The 21,084-nt window shown below is 40.0% G+C and overlaps 1 protein-coding gene and 1 pseudogene across 7 annotated transcripts in view; one reads left to right on the forward strand and one right to left on the reverse strand.

Moving 5' to 3' along the window:
• Positions 1 to 21,084, reverse strand: part of NTRK2 (neurotrophic receptor tyrosine kinase 2) — a 398,774-nt gene that overhangs the window by 257,342 nt on the left and 120,348 nt on the right. Inside the window, exon 13 of one of the 7 annotated variants that reach the window (XM_055135853.1) lies at positions 7,456 to 8,045. The exons of the other annotated variants lie outside the window; for them this stretch is intronic. Within the exon in view, the coding sequence (XP_054991828.1) occupies positions 7,963 to 8,045 (83 nt within the window). The 3' untranslated portion in view covers positions 7,456 to 7,962. Of the gene's footprint in view, positions 1 to 7,455; positions 8,046 to 21,084 lie in introns of those variants that run through there. 7 annotated transcript variants of the gene reach the window in all.
• Positions 9,140 to 9,224, forward strand: LOC129401203 (small nucleolar RNA U3; annotated as a pseudogene).

Raw genomic sequence — 21,084 nt, forward strand, 5'->3', positions numbered from 1 at the left:
AATTACTCAGCAACCCAAACAAAGGCTACACTGCTTTAACTGGTAGTACTTCCTAATTCTACAAGACTCAAAGTCTTTCTTGGGAAACTTCATATCATATAACTAATCACTCACCTACATTTAGTTAAGTAGCACTCTTTGCATTTACTGCATATATGTAAAATGTAAAATTAATTATTTGGCATGTGATTCATAGCATATAACATGTAACATACTGCATGTATTTATTACAGAGACAATATAAGATATAAGTAGCATTGTAGCACTGTCATCCTGTTGTTCATTGATTTGCTCCAGTGGGCACCAGTAACGTCTCTATTGAGTGTATGGATATTAAACAATAAAGATGAAGTATGGTGCAAACATTTACTGTGACTTGAACAAATGGTAGCTATTGTGACAGATAACAAAAGGTAAAGATAATGGAGTTACTTGACCTCAAAAAAATTCTTTGGCTAATGATGTATAAGTAACGTGCATAGTAAGGGGCTGGAGAGATACTACAGCAAGTAGGGCACTTGCCTTGCTTATCTGACCTGGGTTTGATCTCCTGCATCACATATGGTCCCCTGAGTTCTGACAGGAGTGATCTCTGCATACAGAGCCAGAAGAGAGTCCTGAGCACTGCTGAGTGTGGTCCAAATCCCCCCCCACCTCCAAATAATAAAGAAATAACAAATAAATTGACTCTGTGCCAGCTCAGTTTTAGGATCTCTGCCCAATTCATCTTTTAGCTTTTACAATAGCCCTAGTAAATAGTTCTGATTGTTCCTCTTTGCTGCTGAGAAAGCTGAGACCCAGAGAGAATGCGGTTTGCTTGAGGTACAAGAGCTACTCTGTGGTGGAGCTCCGTTTTGCCCCCAGCTCGTCTGATTCTGGGGTCACTCTCAGGAAGATGATCTGTCTCCACACTGGCCTTTACAGTCTTGGCAGGTACTCCTCCAAAGAGGATTTGTTACGTAATTAGCATGGCTCTTCATCAGATTCAAGTGACAAATAGATGTAGTAGAAAATCCCAAGATGTTTTCAAGTTCATCTTTGGAAGGCACTCCAAAACCCAGCCCTCCAGACTCCTGATCTTCCTCAACCTGCTGTCTGGTCTGCCAAGTGCTGCTGTCACCTGGCCCCAGGGCTGTAATCACCAGCACCAATCTGCACCACCACTCACAACACAAAAAGAAACTAAGGAGCTTTTCTCTGCCATTTCTTGCTCCTACCTTTCCAACTCCCAGGAAAAATACTCTGTACGAACACCAAACACCACTTACAGATTTAATCACCCAGAAAGCAATACAAATTTAGCGGAGAGTCAGTGGCACTGATTAATTCTCTCATATCCCTGACTCTCATTCTCCTGAGATGTTCAGTCTCCAGGAAAATAGGAGCTGTACAAGTGAAAGAGGGTGCTGTAGCACGCAGCAGGAGCGTACCAAGTCAAATCACCAAACACCTTAGCTACTCCTAAGTTATTAAGAGGGTGAATCTCAAATTCCTTCCCACTGAGACAGTAAGATTAATATCAGGATGTCAAGTCTTCCAACAAACAGGAGGAACTTGGTGAAGCAAATAGAAGAAATTACCCCTAAACAAAAACAATTCATTGATGTAATATTGCAGTTCTTCTGCATATTTAATTTTAAAAGGCCTCCCATTAAATATAGCAGCAGCACCGACAATATCGTAGCCCTGCTATCACCATTTTTATCCCTGATAGATTTATGGCACAGATTACTGGCATGAGAGTAATGACCATGGAATCAGGCTTCTTTTGCCTCCAGTTTCTAACCCAATGCCCACTATCCCCATCTCTCTTAGACCTTCCCATTTGTTCACTTGGGTGTTGATGTGCTTTGCTGGATAGAAGTTAATTTAGACCCATATATTCAGGTTTTTGGCTGCATTCCCCTCTGTTGAACCCACGGTAGCACCTGTACCTCTCCAGCCTTCTTACACTTGGCCTGTCATGAAACGATCTTCTCAGAGAAGGACATCCCTCCTCTCTATACCTATGCAATATACAGAAGCGAAAACACAGGGCAAAGCCCAGACTGTACCAATGATCGGAATTCTGCAATATCAGTCAACCTTCAAACTCTCACTACATCAAACCTCAAGGAAGGTTAGTGAGTCTTCTCAATGCTTTCTCAATGGCCTCCTCCTCCTTACTGTTGACAAACTAAAGATGTACTATCATATGCCGAAAAGCTCAGATTGGCTTAAAGAGCTGACTCATCATAAGAAATGCATCTCATGCCTATATTTTCAAAGGATTGAGCGTAAACTTCACTTAGTATGAATTCAACTATATGATCTAATGCTATTTTCCCTCTTGTGTTGTAAGAAATCCAAAAGGCTGGAAAAGTAGTACAGCAGGTAGGATGTTTGCCTGTATACAGCCAACTCAGGTTAGAACCCCATCATCCTATATGGTCCGCAAGCACTGTGTGAAGTAATTTCTGAGTGTGAAGTCAGGAGTAAGCTCTGAGAACCACTTGATATGCCCCTCATAAAACAAAGAAATTTAAGAAAGGGGCCACAAGGGATGCAGAGTGGAAAGTAATGCAACTTGAAAGGTACTTGACTTGTGCACAACCAACTTGGACTGGATCCTCAGAACTGCATATAGTCCTGAGAGCCCTGCCAGGAGTGGTCCCTGAGCACAGAGTCAGGAGTAATCCCTGAACACAGTCAGGGAGAAGGAGGAGTAAAAGGAGAAGGAGAAGGAGGGGGAGGATGAAGAGGAGGCAGAAGGAGAAGAAGAAGAAGAAGAAGAAGAAGAAGAAGAAGAAGAAGAAGAAGAAGAAGAAGAAGAAGAAGAAGAAGAAGAAGAAGAAGAAGAAGAAGAAGAAGGAGGAGGAGGAGGAGGAGGAGGAGGAGGAGGAGGAGGAGGAGGAGGAGAGGGGGAGGAGGGGGGGGAGGGGGAGAGAGAGAGGGAGAGGGAGAAGCAGAAGGAGAAGGAGAAGGAGAAGAAGGAAGAGAAGGAGGAGAAGGAAGAGAAGGAGGAGAAGGAGGAGGAGAAGAAGGAGAAGAAGGAGGAGAAGAAGAAAGAAGGCCACAAGAAGATGATATAAAACAATAAATAATTATTTTCTTTTAGTGGGGGGAAGCTTTTAGACCACAAATGGCTGAACATCTTGTGGGTTTAGCAGCCAAACGAGCTGTCTAGCTTCTGAGCCTGAAATACAGATATTTGACAATGTGACATTCTGAAGCATTTGCAACATTCTGATGGTGCTTGGTAGTTAAGGGGAGAACAGCTCCTTGATCAAAACAACTTCAAAGCAACTTTGCACCATTGCTTCACCAAACTGAACTAAATGAGAACAAGGAAAAAAATAGGTACAATCTGAGAAAGATGAGGGGAAGTTGAAAGCAGAGAAGAAATACCTGTGTGTGCCCCTGAACTTAGTCTGCTATTTTGTGACATGGGATCTGTCCATCCACCTTTGCAAAGGGGAAGAGTAGAGAGGACTGGAGGTCAGAAAAGCACTACTTTCTATGTCAATAGCTTCCTATCTATTTAAATTTATTTACATTTAAACATGCACATTTCCCTCCTATTACTCAGAAGCAATCAGCCATAAAATGGCAATGATCTGCAGTACATTTAAATTAACAGCAATTTATCTGGAGCAATTTATTTTAAAGGAAAATTGCTGAATTGAAAAGAAGCAAAGGGAATGGAAGAAAATGCAGCTGCTATCTAAAAAAGCAAATCTTATCGCAGTTGCCATTTGGAGAGAACAAGTAGAAAACTGCAACTTGGGCATCTACTGGCTGTGGTGCTACTTTAGGGCTGTCTGGTGGGTAGGAGAGCAGTACAGTAACTGACCTTTATTGTAAAGCAAAGAAAATGCTTTCAGATATTTCTGAAAGATGTTTACTAAGTAAAATCAAAGAACAGATTCTGATTGCTCATAGCATTAGGTGCATGGAAAAGAATGGGTGAGAAAGCTTCTCTCACAAAGTGAACCTAGTTGCAATTCTGTTAATTTTAGCACCTGGGCTTAAATGTCTACTGTCTAAAGATGACTTTTGCAGAACATTGAACATCTGTTGGATTTTTGCACCAACTATCCCATGTGCTTATATCCTTTCTGTTTTATAGGTTTTAGGGGTTTCTTAGCTCACATGTTTTCTTAGCTCTTGTGTGTGATGTGCTATGCTCAAGGTTACCCAAAAAGGGAGAAAGAGAGGTAAAATCTCAACTCAGAGACTGCATTTTGGATGGTTACAAAATTCTTATCTGTATCTGTTACAGAAATTTATAGACCTTTAATATGTGGTGTTATCTCCTCTGGAATAAGTTTTTGAACTTCACTTAACCATCTCTTTAGCTTCCCAAAGATGTGATTTTTTTTCACACTATCCCTTATTTCCTGAGGTCTTCCATGAATCAAGCTCTCTCTTCTTGGCCAATGAAATCCTTAGCCACTCTTGAAGATACAAGCTAACACTCTCTCTTCTTAACTTTTTAACCTCAACTTCTATGGCATTCTTCCCACTCACAAGACCCAAGTACAAGTTTCCTTTTATTTAAGAAATATTTGATTTCTTTCTGGTTTATCTTCCTGCATCTTACATTGTAAACCACAGAAGAGCAGGAAGGGCATTTCTGTGAGAGCCTATGCCACACTGCCTCACGAAATACCAAGCTCTAAGTACAAAATAGCTATGGTTAATTTTATTTTACTTTTTTTGGGGGGGTCATACCCGGCGATGCACAGGGGTTACTCCTGGCTCTGCACTCAGGAATTACTCCTGGTGGTGCTCAGGGGACCATATGGGATGCTGGGATTTGGCCGCGTGCAAGGCAAATGCCCTACCCACTGTGCTATCACTCCAGCCCCGGTTAATTTTATTTTATTGAATATCTTTGATACAACAAAAAACCAAAGCAAAGGATTAGGAAGTAGCCAGATGATATAGGATCTACGATTGCTTACTGTTGATTGAGGTGATTACAATTCATTTCAAAGCTTCCATGCAAAATCACAGACTTCCTCTTAACTATGTTGAAAGTCACAGGATTTGATGTATAGACACACAGAATACTTTCTGAAGCACTGAAGATCCTGGGGGAAAGGTACTACACTTTGTTTGTTCTAATTCTCACAATAATCAAAATTACTCGGGTGTGAGAGTGGGATGAAGGCAGTTCTTGTCCAGTTGTTCTCTGGAGATTAACTAAAAACAAATGGCTGGGGATGATCAGCAAGACGTTTAAAGAAAAACTCTAGATTGACTTTACAAAATGAAATTTAAGGGACTTGAGAAACAGTAAACTGTGCAGGGTGTTAACCTTGCACATGGCTGACCTGGGTTCAATCCCTGGCATCCCATGTGGCCACCAAGCACTGCCAGGAATGGTCCATGAGTGGAGAGTCAGGAGTAAACCCTGAGAATTACTGGGTGTGGCCCAAAAAACAAAATAAAACAAATGAAGTTTAGTTCTGAGCTAAAAATTTAAAGCAGGAAACACAGAGTTCTTGGCAAACTACACTGTGTAAGGAAAGCCAAAGTTATTACACAATAAAAAATTCAGTGATTCTAAGGAGGATGTGAGTTGATCAGCACTTGAAGACAAGTGTCCAGGGGTTCAACCACTAATGAGGATGTCAGTGAATGCACAAAAGAGGAGAGACCCACTCAAAGACGTCATTGCCCCTGCACCCATGCTTAAAGGAAAACTGCTGTAAAATAGAAAATAAAAACATGGAATTCATTGTTTGAGGGGGATTATGGTATTCTTAAGGCTTTCACTGCAACCACACAAAGACACCCAAATTAATCTGTCATTGTCTTGTAGAGTTTTGTCTAATCTGGTTTACTGTATTGCAAAATCCATAGGGTAGCTCTTTGTAAAGTGAAATGACATGGTCTCCAAGACACTGTTTCACCATTCTGCACCTAAAGAGGCTTGGCCCTGGCTTCCTCAACACACACCATAAGTTTCTCATAGATAAGCACATGCTCACTGCTACAAATGTACACATTGAACCTAGACTTGTATTTTGCCAAAATACTGTAGCTGGTGGTTCTTCTCAATATATATAGCCAGAGTGCTAGGACTGACTGTGTAAATAAGATATAGGATCATTACTCAATCAACTATAATGACCTGTAAAACCACAAGAATTAAACATACACTATGCAAGTTAGAATGTCTCTGGACAATTCTGGCCGAGACTGTAGTTCATAGAGGAAAACAGATCTGGGAATGAATTTCTATAAAATGATGCATAAAATGAGTAATTGAAAGCAAATATACATAGTTCAGTGTCTATCCGATGACGACAGTGATGACAGTGGTGATGGAGGTAGTAATAGCAAAAGTAATAGAGAAGGCAGAGAGGAGTAGCAGGTGGAGGAGTTAAAACAACCATAGCAGTTGTCTCTCCAGTTTCAGAGGCTTCAAGTCTGTGATGAGGGTGATCACAGTAAGAGAAAAGTGAAAAGAAAATTGGCAAGGCTTCCAATCAGAATCACATATCCAGGTCCTAGAGTTTTAGCTGGTCCAAGAAAGAAGAGAGTAGGGGGCCAGAGAGATAGTACAGTGGGTAGAACACTTGCCCTCACACAGCCAACCCAGGTTCAATCCCTGGCATCCCATACAGCCCCCAAGCCCTGCCAGGAGTGATCCCTGTGCAGAGCCAGAAGTAAGGCCTGAGCACTGCTGGGAGTGGCTTGCAAAGAAAAAATAAAATAAAAAAAAAAGAAAGAAAGAAGAGAGTAATATATATGAAGTTCATCCTGGAGTAACACTATTTTCACCCAGCAGTATAAGCAAGGCTTCAGAGAAAAAAGAGTTTGCAGATATTTAACATTTATGACACTTTCTAAAGAAGCAACCACTAGGGGAGTGCAGGGACCCCTTCTACTATTGCAAAACCAGAAAGTCAGACCATAAATGACTCAATTAAAGGAGGAAAAATAATCTTCCCTCGAAAAGAGGTGCCTTACAGATGGAATAGAGAAGGGATTGTTAAGAAAAATGATGGCTGGAGGAATCAGTCGGGATGGGAGATGTGTGCCGAAAGTAGATAATGGACCAAACATGATGACTGTGTTGTATCTCAGTGTTGTGTTGCAAGCCATAATGCCCAAAAGTAGAGAGAGGATATGGGGAATATTGTCTGCCATGGAGGCAGGGGGAGGATGGGAAAGGGGGGGTATAACCAGGATATTGGTGGTGAGGAATATGCACTGGTGGAGGAATGGGTGTTTGATCATTGTGTGATTGTAACCCAAACATGAAAACTTGTAACTATCTCATGGTGATTCAATAAAATTAGAAAATAAAAGAAAGAAAAGAGGTGCCTTAGTTAATCTTACCTCCAGTTAAAATAACTAAGTGCACAAGAAGCAGAAACTTCAGCTAAAGCACCCAGGTATTCCAAAATGTAAAAAAAAAAAAAAAAAAAAAAAAAAAAAAATGGATGATGATGGTGTCCAGGAACTAACGACAAAAAAACAAAAACAAACAAACAAAAATATCACAAATCACTCACATTGGCTTGAGTGAAGGACAAAAATCGAAGCTTTTGTTCTGTCTGATAATGGACATCTTGGAAGGAAGTCTTCATCATCCTATGGGTGGGGGCCAACAGTGGAGAACTGCCAAAGTTCATCTTCCCAAACCTTAGCTCCTGCCTTTCAAGGATTAGAGTTCAGTTTCCCAGCCCGTGGCAGTTTCTTTTCTCCAGATGTCTCTGCCATATCATCTTCTCTTTGGTTCCCAGTTGCTCACAGCATCAGTCCCACAGAACCACTCCAGACTGCCAGGCTGCAGATCTGCTCCCAGGGCTATTGCAGATACCAGCAGGAAGTCGATAGGATTCAGAAATGCTTCTCAGCTCAGACTTTTCTCCAGAGAAGTGGGTGAGCATGAGGCAAAAAGAAGAGACCCTTCAGCCAAAACTGCCTCTCCTTCTGGTGCCTTATCCCAGGATCACCATCACTTTAGATCAACATTTCTCCAAAGAGGGTAATATCACCCTCTGGAAAATGCTGGAACGATCCAGGAAACAGTGGTCGGGATGCAGCTGGGGGAGGAAAGGTTCTGATGGTGACTGAAAGAAGAAAATTTCCAGGAGAGACTGAGAAAAAAATCATCTTTTCCAAAAAAGGAGGTGTTAGGCCAAATAAGGTTGAAAAACTGCCTTAGAAATTACTTTATAAGAACAGGAATTAAAATGCATCCTCCACAGCAGCTGAGATGTGAGGGCCATTGCTGTTGTCTGCCATGGAGGCAGGGGAAGGATGGGAAAAGGGGGGTATACCAGGGATATTGGTGGTGGGAAATGTGCACTGGTGGAGGGATGGGTGTTTGGTCATAGTGTGATTGTAACCCAAACATGAAAACTTGTAACTATCTCACGGATATTCAATAAAATTTTAAAAAACAAACAAACAAAAACCACCATGGCTCCAACCTGCTTTGCAATAGTTTACCTGGGACAATTCTTGGCATCTTTCAGTAAAGGTTAAACACTTAAACTCTGGAGAAACACACCCAGTGAAGTCCCCAGAGTCCGTTACCAGCAAGGTTTATAAAGGAATGTTCCAGAATGTTCAGAAGTCTACAGGACTATCAGCCTACGCAGATCACCAGATCAGAAGCTATGTTATAACAGTGTTAGCACACCAAGTAGAAGCCCTCAAGATTCTGGCCCCATAAACACTACGCACACCCCTTATAAAGGAGCAGATGACCTATTTCAAAAATCCTGGATAACAGAGAGCTTGGCCCATTTATTTCTACTAGGACAAAACCCTTTTCTTTTTTGGTTCAGTGCTTCCTTCTCTCTGGCTCTGCACTCAGGGATAATTCCTGGTGAGGCTAGGGGAACATATGTGTGTTAGGGATTGAAACCAGTTCGGCTGCATGTAAGACAAGCACACTCTACAGCCCCTCCATTAAGGGCATTTTATTTATTTATTTTTTATTTTATTTTATTTTTAAACATCAGACAGGTCACCAACATCCAGACGTATGTCACTTATTAATCCTGCAGTAATAAAGCACACCCCATCATGATAAGACACCAAATTGTATTCTAAAATTATCTTATATAACTCAGTTTTGCACTTTAAGATAAAACCTTCCTGGGCTTCCATTACAAAACAAGGACTTCTTAAGACTATACTTTCAGGGATCATTTCTGCAGTATGTTACAAAACAAGGACTTCTTATCTACTAAGAAATAAATGCTTCAAGAAGCAAGGAGACAGTAAAGTGGTTCAGTCTTGGCTGCGCTACTCTCAGGTGTGTTCCTGGGATGCTCGAGCCATCTGTTCATAACTAAATAATCCCTCTTGGTGCTTTGCAGATTTCTATTCATAGTCAAGAGCAGTATGCACTGGACATGGCCACAGTCAGCTCAACATGTGAACTAACCACAGCCATGGTCAGTTCAGCACGTGAACTAACCATGGCCACTATCAGTTCAGCATGTCCTCTAGCCATGGCCACAGTTGGTCAGCAGGTCATTGTAAGTGATCACCTTCAACTGCATATTTAGCCAGGGGTTGTAAATGTATTTTTGTGCTAAGTTATGAAATTATAAAATAACACAAGGGAGCTTTGCTTGGAAATTCCATCTTTACATTCTCCAAAAGTATTGGGCTCAACCAGACAGAGTTCAAACCCCTGGAGGTGCTGGAGGAGGGCTGTACTGAGCCATGGAGCTAAATCCAAGAGCTGCCTCTCCTAGCTCCCGCCCCTGCTCTCAGCTGTCTTAAATGCCAAAGTGGTAGCTGCGGGCTGGTAGGATCCTCCTATGTCTGAAGACTGGCAAGTGCCAAGGAGTTCACTCCCTGGTGGAAAATGTGGGAAATCATTTCATTCTAATTCCTCAGTTCTAGTTCTAGAACCACAAAAAATATCATGCAAAAGGATTTTACCTTCATCCACAATTACAGAAATGTATAATCCCACTATCCCACTATATATGTGTGTATGTGTGTGTGTATATGTATGTATGTATGGATGGATGGATATATATCCAGCTTGCAATTCTTCAAGATATCTGACCCAACTGTGCAAAGGCCAAGGTGGGTCTCCAGTCTCCCTTTATAGGTCCATATTTAGTTCTGAGGCATTGCAAGTTTCTGCCTATCTAGGATCTTTTAACAGCAGCCAAATGAACCAAACTCTAAATTTAACTGGGTAATTGCACCTAAATTGCAATCACAAAGCCCCTTCAGAAGATTTAGTCAATTTCTTGAGGGAAAAAGTAAATGTTTTACTATATAATTATAAACCTAATTAACATAAAATAAATTAATTAGAAACATGCTTTGGTAATGAACACCATGGTTTCAGCTATTTAGTGCTGTATCTTCCAGATGAGCAAATCCTTGAGAAGGCAAGTTTGTGCTTTAAACCTGTTTTATCTCATCTCTCCCACCCCAAGTGAACTGTTCAATTCTCTGTTTAGAATATGTAGCAGGATACATAATATTGATTCTTTCATCAGAGATCACACACACAACAAGGGATTATAGACTGAAAATGTCCCTTCATCTTGGGCCCATAAAATTCCACAGAATTCAAATGAAGGTGCTAATCTTTAGGGAGAGAAAATCATTACCCCAAACCAACATAACCACCATCTTCACAGTTGGCAGTGAGCAAAAATAACAGATGATTATCCGAAGGAATAGATTCTTTTTTCCAGAGTATAACGACAAAAATTCACCTAGAGCTGATATAACCATCTGCCACAGATTGTTCCACATCATTTCTTTGCTTGTTTGTTTTTTAATTCTGAGACAGAATTCAAAAATAATATTGGCAAAGAAGAATGATTTCACAAAAGCGACCCAGTTTTCAACCTATATTGCTTCAACTACTATCCTCATCCATCCCCCCTACCCCATTCACCCCACCTGCTTATGAAATGAGAAGGTTGAGAAAAGAAGTTTCTGAGACAGTCTGAAAGGCACAGGATAAATTTGGTAAGTTGAAAAAGATTTGTCCTAATTTTGTCTAGTGTCCATATTTTCTTAGATCTACAAATACCTCTCATGCTTCTGTTCCCCTTAATCATTGTAAAGGCAGAGAATAGTTGATGTGCAAAATCTGGCTGCTGGAAAGATATAAGAAGGGTCAGAACAGAGATCCAAAACTCAAAGGATCCACAGGAAAATAGAGCAATTTTTCTCAACTTGTTTCTGTGTCCTCAATTGTTAAATCAAGGCTGGGGCACAGATTAAATAAATTAGTACACAAGAAGTAGCACTGTAGCTCTGTTGTCCTGTTGTTCAATGATTTGCTCAAGCAGGCACCAGTAACGTCTCCATTGTGAGACTTGTCACTGTTTTTGGCATATCGAATACACCATGGGTAGCTTGCCAGGCTCTGCTGTGACACAAAAAGTACAGATCATATAATGTGTCTGGCACACTTTCAATAATGATGACCTAATTATTTGGTCTGGATCTTTACTTATTTAGTATAAAAGTGCCATGCAGCATGCAAAAAATGAACTGGTCATATTCCAATAAAACTTTATTTCTAAAAACAGAATATAGGTCACATTTGTCTAGTGAGAAGAACTTTGATGCAATTGCTTGTCTTATGTTGTCGTTACCTCTTTTCCTTACATATTTTCCCAGCTTAAGCATTTTTCTTAAATTGGTGCTCAAATTGTTTTAATATTCTTACTGGGATATTATTAATATGCAATGGAATATTATTTATTGTATACTTAAAAGAAACACCAGGTGTAAATTTATAAAAGCTCATATAGGAATCAAAATTAAGCCAATAAAACATTCCCAGCATGTTTGGGCAAGTGGGGGGTAATTCGGCTTTACTCAAAAGAAGTAAAAATTACACAATTCATCAACAGTTTTCATGAGATTTCTTTGAAACATCTTTGAAAGTTTGTTTCTTAATATGGTGAAGTGTGAATCCTATCAACCTATTTTCATGCAAGACAAGAATCCTAACCACTGTACTATCTCTCCAGTCTCTATACTTTAAAAAAAGGAAAAGACAACCAAAAAAAAGCTACTTCACTTTAAGGGTTAAAAAAGACCCAAGTACAAGAATTCTGCTCCAAGGGCTGGAGTAATAGCACAGCGGATAGGACATTTGCCTTGCATGCAGCTGACCTGGTTTCGATTTCCAGCATCCCATATGGTCCCCTGAGCACCGCCAGGAGTAATTCCTGAGTGCATGAGCCAGGAGTAATCCCTGCGCATCACTGGGTGTGACCCAAAAATAAAAAAAAAATTCTGTTCCAGAGCTGCCCACCATCAAAGTGGTATATCCCTCAAACTGAAAACCAGGCTAAGGAATTTTATAACACCAAACGCAGTCCCCGGGAGAAGGTAAGCCGAAGGTGTCACTGGCAAAGCACAAACATGGGGGTCCTGCTGTCAACATGTCTCATTCACCCTTTCCCCCATCCCACAGACTAAGGAAATTATGGGGCACCAGCCCAACAGATCAGATCCAAGGAAGCCTGCTGACCTCAGAAAGGGGGTAGGTTGGGGGTCGTAGGAACAGGCTAGAGAGGGCAACCTCGTTCAATGCTCGGCACCCCATAGGACCACCCAAGTCTGTCCAGGAGTGATCCCAGCAGATGCAGAGTGACAATGCAGAATCAGTGGTTAGCCCTGTGGGGGCCATACCACAACAGGGCCCCCAAACAAAAAGTTTATATATATTACATATAATACATATAAACACATACTCTGGTATACCATATATATTAACACTATGATTGGCACTACAGAGAGTATCCCACCCGTATGGCAGAGCCTGGCAAACTACCCGTGGCGTATTCAATATGCCAAAAACAGTAACAACAAGTCTTACAATAGAGATGTTACTGGTGCCCGCTTGAGCAAATCAATGAACAACGGGCGACAGTGCTACAGTGCTACCCTATCTTGTTTCCATTATAATTGACTTGGCAATCGAAGACCTGACAGGCCACCAAATCAATTGCTCCCTAAATTAATGTTATGAATCAACAAGTTTGTGAACTTTCAGAAATAGAAAATAGATTATAATCCAATGACATTACAGATTAATATAGTTTTCAAACCAGTTTATTGCACTCTCTCTTTGGTCTCTACCTGACCTTTGGCAGACATTGTGGAATTCTGGAATCTTGTCCCATATCTTCCTCTACCCTTGAAGGGAAAAATCAATATATTGATTTCCTAGCATCCTGTGAAGCTAAGGTGGACATGTGATAGAATTTTGGCATTGAGACACAACTAGAGATCTGGAAGCAGGACCTCTATTCTTATATTAAAAAGTCATGTCAAGAGTGCTTCCTTGTTACTCTCCTTCATTTATACTAGAAGTATAGTTAACATCTCAAGGAAGCAAACTGCTTCAATGATGATGGTTATGAACAGCAACAGAAGAAGCCTACCTTAGGAGGATAGCAAAAGAGTTGGGTGGAGCCAGATTTTCTCTGTTTGTGTCATGAAGCCACCAGTGGGGCTGGGTGGTGAGTGTGAGAGAAGTGACCTAAGGCCATTCTTTGGCCCCCTGGTGAGCAGCCAAATCTCCATATCCCCAGAAGGATTGCATAAGTGGCTCTTAGAGAAAGAAGATGTATTCAGTAACAAAAGTCAGGATCTGAGGAAACTTTGGGCATGACATAAGAGAGGAAAACTGAAGAAAAAAAAGATGCAGAGTGACAACACAGTGAGTCAGACACTGAAAAGGACTTCTTCTCCAGAGGAAGCTCTTCCCAGGATCACAAAGTCCCCTCCTGTCATATGAGGGTTTGGGAATTGAGAAGAGCAGCTTTTTCCTGCTAAGACCTTGGGCAGGACCTGACATATGTTCCCACTTTTCAATGCTTCATCACATGCAGAAGTAAGACAGTGCCATGTTTGACTCTGCTGGCCTTCGCTATGGTCTCACTGGGTTTGCAAAGAGTCTGAGGTGGTGAGTGAGTGTGTCAAAGTGCCTGTGCAGTCAAGAGGGGACAAGAATGGACAAGACAGTCAACACACCTGAAAATCAGTTGTTGGACAAGGAGGACATAGGCCTGGAAATGTACCTGTGTGTGAAGCCATCCAGAGTGGAGACCACAATGTAGGACAAAGAGCAGGTTTAAACAGAAACAATATGCCTGTATTTGACCATTGTTTTAACAAAGACAAATGATAATTTCATATGGCTTAAAGTAATGATTGCTCAGAAAAAATATATTATTAGTAGTATTGTTGTTATTGTGAAAGAAAATAGTAGACTTGGAATAATGGGATTTTAATTTGAATTCAGCTGACAATGATATTTAGTGATTTTCTATTAGTTTAGTCACTTCAAAAAAATCCAATAAATATTTTAACTGAGGTTTTTATTTATAAAATAAAACTGACATCATGGAGCTAACAAGTCATAAGAATAACATTGGTACTTTTTATTTTATGAAGAGAAAAAGTTCACTTCATGATCAGTTCAGTATAATACAAAACTTATTTGAAGTGTGGTAATCGAATGTTAATCAAATAAAAATGTGAACACTTTTCAGTGTATGAAGGGTCATGATCTACTGAAAATTGGGATCTGTCTCATTAAGTAATTATAATTAACTGTTCCTCAGATTCTGCAGTGGAATTATGGCAAAAATTGAGCAGCTTTTAATTAAGAAACAATCAGATTTTCTTTTGCACATTCCATGATTGGAAAATGGAGTAAAAATAACTATGTTTCCAGGCTGAGAAATCATAGGGTAAAGAAACTTCCCCTCAAATGCCTGTCTGCTCATTGACAAGCTTAAGAGAAATAAATTTCTGTCTAAAACTAAGTGTTTTCTTGTTGTTTTACCATATTCCAAGTGGTTACATATGTTGAAAGTGTCTAGACATATTTCAGACTTGAGTTGAATTACAGACCAAGTATTTCAGACTCAGAGATAGTTGTGAAAAAAAAATAAAAAGCCTTGTTCTCTCAAATATTACATTCTAATCTTCAGAGTGGTAAAATCATAGGATGGTAAAATTCAATTAGAAATGGGAATTTCTTCACTGGTTTTGTTCTAAATTGATAACAAAACACTATTCTAAGGGCAATGTATAGAAAGGAAATACCGTGGTCACAAAAACATTTGAAAACATGCTATTTTGACTGGATCAGCATGGGCTCTCTGGAACTTTCCAAAATATCTATACCTCACATACCCACATCCAGGAGAACTCATTCATATTGCATATATACATACATATATATATATATATATATTTGCTTTGAAATGTCTGAGGGGATTTGTTTTTTGTGGGGGTGTTCTCTTTGTTTTCTATTTTGATCAAGATATGAAAAAATAATCAAATAGCAAGGCACAACCAGTAAACTTCAAGAGTTATCTAACTAATTCTGATTAAAAGTCTCAAATAAAGAGATGACTGAGGAAACAGTCTCTAGGAGGATGGGTTATAAAGGAAACTCCCCCCATCTTTCAGTTACTACTTTAACTGCTGAGTGGAACAATTATCACAGTTCTTTTCATGGAGTGCTTCCTAACTCATCCTGTTCAGCAGAAGAAATAAGAAGCCTACGTGTTTCTGTCATTTGTTAGGCAAAATGTCTTTTTAAAAAATTAATTAATTAGTTAGTTTATTAATTTATTTATTATTAACTCACCATTAGGGTACAGTAACAGATTTACACATTTTCATACTTGTGTTTCCCTCATACAATGCTTGATCACCCCTTCCTCTACCAGTGTCCATTCTCCACCAGTGAACCCAGTATTCCTCCCACCTCCCAATCCCATCCCCTCTTCCCCCCCTCCCCACCTCTGTGGCAGGGCATTCCCTTTTGTTCTCTCTCTCTCCTTTTGGATGTTGTGGTCCACAATAGGGGTATTGAGTGGCCATCGTGTTCAATCTATAGTCTACTTTCAGCACATATCTCCCCTCCCGAGTGGGTCATCCAACCAGAGCTTACTTGATGTAACACCCAAGAATAGTAGAAATAAGTACTAGGAGGTTGGCTTCATGGCTTGGAAGCTGGCCTCACATGCTGGGGCAAAATGTTTTTGTTGAAAAGCCTAGTGTAGCTAGTAAATGTTAATGTTAAATAGATGTAATATGGTGTGACACCACTAGGCAAATCCCAAGAATACAATGATACATTTTCAAGGAAAGAGCTAACTAAAGTTTGATGCAGAAATAACTGAAAAGGAAAGGCATTTACACTGAATTTTATAAACTTCCTACATTCTGTCTTGAATCAAATGATTCTTTCAACTCTTCAAAACTCTGTTGTAAATTTCCCTTCAAATCTCCAGCACTGTTTTCTTATTCTTCCTCCTTCAACATCTCATTGGCTCTACTCAAAACCATATCTCCTTGAATTACCTCTATCAGGATGGATGATTAGGATGGCTTTCAAGCCCTAAAAAAAGACTAGCTGACATAGAAACAATATCAACAATGACCTTGAAGGTATTGATCAAGCTGTTTCTCTGTTACACAGATAGGGAAATTAAGCAGTCTGCTAAATCATTAATGTATGCCTTTTATGGTCTTCTATTCAACCCACCCCCATCCATCGGCCAAACCAAGAATCAACATTTTAAATTTTGGTGAGAAATATGAAAATTTTTTCATTTAAGATGTTCAGTAACAACAAAAATCCCAGTGTTTCAAGGGCTGAGGAGATAAGTCAGAGGACCAGGATGTATGGCTTGCATGTGGTGTTGATTGTGGGGACAACATGGTCAGCGAGGCACTGTGCATAAAAATAATCCCAAACCAACCCCCAAATGCGTTATTGGGGACTAGGAGTGTAGCAGAAAGAGAGCTACTATAAGGGTTACTGACACTGCAGATGGTCCTCCGTGCATCACCAGAGGTTACTCCTGAGCATAGATCCAGGAATAGTCCTAGAGCAATTCTGGTTCTTTGGTTTTGCTTGTTTATATTTGGTCATTCCTGGTCATGCCCAGAGGTTATCCCAGACTCCATGTTTGGGGGTCATTCTTAACAGTGTTCAGGTAAAGGTCAGATAGATGATGTGGTGGAGCCCTGTCCTGATGCACACACACTGCCCCCTTTGAGCTCTCCCCTTGACCCTTACAGTGGCTTTCTTGTGCTTTGACAGGTTAATCTTGAATGAAACTCTAAGAGGCCAGATAACACTGGACATTCATTGCAAGTCACTGGTATCTGCCCAGATTGGAATCCTGGAATCACTACCACACATGTAGACAAACTTGTTCATCACCACTTTGTGCCCATCTTCCTCATCTAATTCTGGAGCTTGTGAAGAGTGTTAAGTAAAAGCATGGAAAACACAGATATATTTTTGGATTAGTAAATATCAGGGTGGTTAATTTTCTTTTTGAAAGACAAGATTTTAAACTTGATAAGAACAGTGGACTCTGAGAAAGTAATTCTTAGTTGAAATGGGTTAGCAGGGCACAATGTAAGGGACTAGAGGTTTGACTCCACATGTCTTGGCTTTCTTCAGAGTCCTGTGAGACTTTTTGGACTGTGTGGGCATGTTTCTAAGATAGTTTTAAACTCCCTGAACAAAGTTGGAATAAATTCTGCTGTATACTGTCAGGGCAGAAGCTTTAAGTGTCAGTCACCAATTTGACTGAGAATGAAGTGAGTGAATGACCTTTTTCTTCACCCTTTCTAGCAATAACTGACTCTTGAAACTGATGTTTTGTTTGGTTGGTTTTAGGTTTTTGTGTCACACCTAGTTGTGCTTAGGGCTTAACCTTTATGGAGTTCAATGCTCAGGGGTCATTGCTGGTATCCTTGGGGGATCATATGCTGTACTGGGAATTGAACTAGGATTGACTGCAGATAAGGCAATATCTCTACTGGAGTTCTATTTCTCTGGCCCCATGAAGTAGATATTTTAAAAACAGCCCTACAACTAAAGCTTTCAGTACATTTTTCTAATGTAGTTTAAGTTATTAACGAATAAAAATTTCATAAAAAGAAGTAATACACAACAGACAAAAAGCACATGTCATAAACACTAGGGTTGGGTATTTCTCAACCTGGCAGTTTCCATAGACTATTTCTATGAAGGTCCTACTAGAAATTTACTCTTCTATAAAGAAGTTTTAAAAGCCTAAGCCAGCCATCTTTCCCCCTGAATCCTCACAGCAGTAACTCTTTCCCTGAACAATATTGGTCCTTGAGTCATAAAGAAGCTTCTTGACTACAAAGATTATTATAGCAATTCATAAATAATGCCATTTTATTGCAACTTTCATGAGAACAATTGATTCCAGATGGGACTACTGTGTGTGTGTGTGTTTGCATATTCTCCCTATATCTGCATGAGTTTTCTCCAAGTTCTCTGAATTTCCTCGCATGTCACAAGAAGAGCATGTGAAATTCATTGATGTGTCTTGATTGTCCCAGTATGAATAGCTGCACATATGTGTGAGTGAGTGGACCCTCCCATTGAAGGGTTGGGCACAGTCCAGGGTTGGGTCTCACCTAGAGCCCCAGAATCCTGAGCTGGAATGAGAGGGTTGGGAAAAATGAATAAAGAATAGGATATATATGATTGTTTTATATTTGCAAAGTTTTAGGTCTTTATTTAGAACTTTGGTGGGGTTTTTTAGTATAAGCAGAAAATGCAGTAGAATTTCAATTCTTGTTTATGTCTTTAGCATATGCAAAATGCTTTCTCGGCATACCATTTTGCTTAAAGTCAATTTCCAAGGAACTCATCAATGACATTAAGTGAAGACTTGCTATAGTTATTCAACATTGTGACCACACTCTTTTCTCCATACATTCTGGAAATGAACTTGTAGGATAATATTGGTTTGTCCTTTCTCCCATAGGGAGCTTAGATTTATTGGGTTATACCCATCACAGTGCTCCGGAAGCACTCCCATTCCTCTCTGTTTATCTTTAATCTCTTCTCTGTGCTCTGCTTCCCCAATTGGTCAATCTCCTTTATCCCCAAAGCAAACTCTGTTGACTTGTAAAGTGAGATCGTTCTAAGGACAGTGGATTTGTATTTGTAAGTGAAATATTGCTTTTTTCTTCTCTTTATGTCCTTTGCATAGTTACTTTAGAGCAATGTCCTTTTTTGTATAGACACAGAAAGACAGTTAATGTCTTTTGTAACTTGGAAGTTAATTGACCCTGAATAACATTCACTCTGGACATCTATTTTCTCAACAAAAGCCTCAGGTGCTCTTAGTTCCTAGCACCCCAATAGCAGGGTTCCTATGAGGGACTGGATGGACTCAGGGCAAGCTGTAGTTACTCTGGCATCAAAACAGGCCAAGACAAGCGCCATAATACTTAGCTATACGTTAAAAGCATGGTCATGGACAAATTCTGTCATGATCCAAAGAGTAACAACTGGATAGGACCCTGATAGGGTTGGGAAAGACTAATCTGGCCTGAGCACTGTAGTCTGGGAACTATAGTGAGATGTCCCCAGGAGAGCCACCCTATAAGCTTAATGTATCTCTTATTGTGTCCACACAAAATGACTAGAAAGAGTATTTAAAAGTAAGTAAATCTAAGACAGTTGTTGGACTAAGGAAAGGAGAAACACACCCGTAGATGGTATTTCTGCCCTTGAGCAGACCTCCTAGCTGCAAGAGATCTTTGTCTTATCTTACAAGAGCTTCCCTGGGAAGGAAGGGCTTTCATCTGTTGATTGTGGTACCTCACCTAAGTGTAGGTGCTACCTCCAATGCTTGGAGGCTGGGCTCTAGACCAAGGCTGCAAGACACAGAATGTCAAGACACAGCATGCAAGAGACTAGCATGTGTGACAGGAGAAAACAGGAATGAGGGGCAGTGTGAGATTGAAATGTGGCTCTTAGTGAGACTCGAACAGGCACGTGGGGAAAATAGAATAAATGGCAACTGATCACCAAACAGCCTGTTGGCCCTATTCCCTCCTCCCGGCATCTGTTGGCAGTGACTGCAGGCTAAGTTGGGGAATAGGCTCATGGCCACCAAATGCACATGGCAGGCAAGAGAGACCCATGGTCACTTATTTATTTTGTGAACTTACACAAACCGGTGATTACATGCATTTAGATTTAGGACACAGATCCTCAGCCTGTTAACCAGTGTAGATAATAAAAATAGCTGAAAGAGTACAAACAACCAACTCCAGAAAATAGCTGGTTTGATCTCTGTGCATGATTGTGGTTTTAGATCTAATATTCTTATTGTTTAAACGGGGGAAAGAAATGAAGAAAATCCTTTAAAAACTTCTGCAATGTTATGCATATTCTTAGATTACTGCTAGTATCATCTGTTTATAGGTCTCCGGAGAAATACAATGAAAGGAAAAAGAAGGGGCCTTCTCTCACAAAAAGCAGGAACTTGAATTAAATGGTATTTATGAATTTCAAGTTCCTCTCTATCTCTACAACCTCCTAGAGAAAGTGATTTCTACTGTATAAATGGGTTTTCCAAAAATATTTTACAAATGTTCAATTCTCAAAGTAACTAAACCCCACGAAGGAAAAAGCACTCAAGATGTCATCAAGGCCCAAAGGGCTTATGTTTTTCCAATCTAAATTTAAATTCTAATAGCTCAAATGGATTGTACTCTAGAATTTTGATTTTGGATATTAGAATTTTTTTCATCCTTGTCTGCAGACAGCACTTAGTTAACAAACTAATTACTGTACATCCTTCTGCCCCAACATCATGAGATGTTGCAAAGAGCAAAGTCCTTGCATATGAGACCAAATGAAGAAGTATTTATCGAGTTTGTGTCACATAAATGAATAGTTTTTAAAAAGTATACCAAAAACATAAATCAGAATGAAAGCCCCATCTTTCTCTTCATACATAGCCACATGCACACGTGCATACACACATACACACACACACACACACACACACACACATACACACTCACTCACTTACTCCTATTTTTCAATCTTTAGATTCTGCTATCCTTATCTAAATGATTTGGCCATAGTCAACTTTGTTATCAGTCTCATCTGCAGGCTCCTCCTCTAACCTCCTCTCACTACCCTCAGTCTGCTTTCTACAACATGCATTTTGTATGTTGTATTTCCTTTTTTTTTTGCTTTTTGGGTCACACCCGGCGATGCACAGGGGTTACTCCTGGCTTTAAACTCAG

The sequence above is a fragment of the Sorex araneus genome, chromosome 1, assembly GCF_027595985.1.
Source record: "Sorex araneus isolate mSorAra2 chromosome 1, mSorAra2.pri, whole genome shotgun sequence".
NCBI lineage: Eukaryota > Metazoa > Chordata > Mammalia > Eulipotyphla > Soricidae > Sorex > Sorex araneus.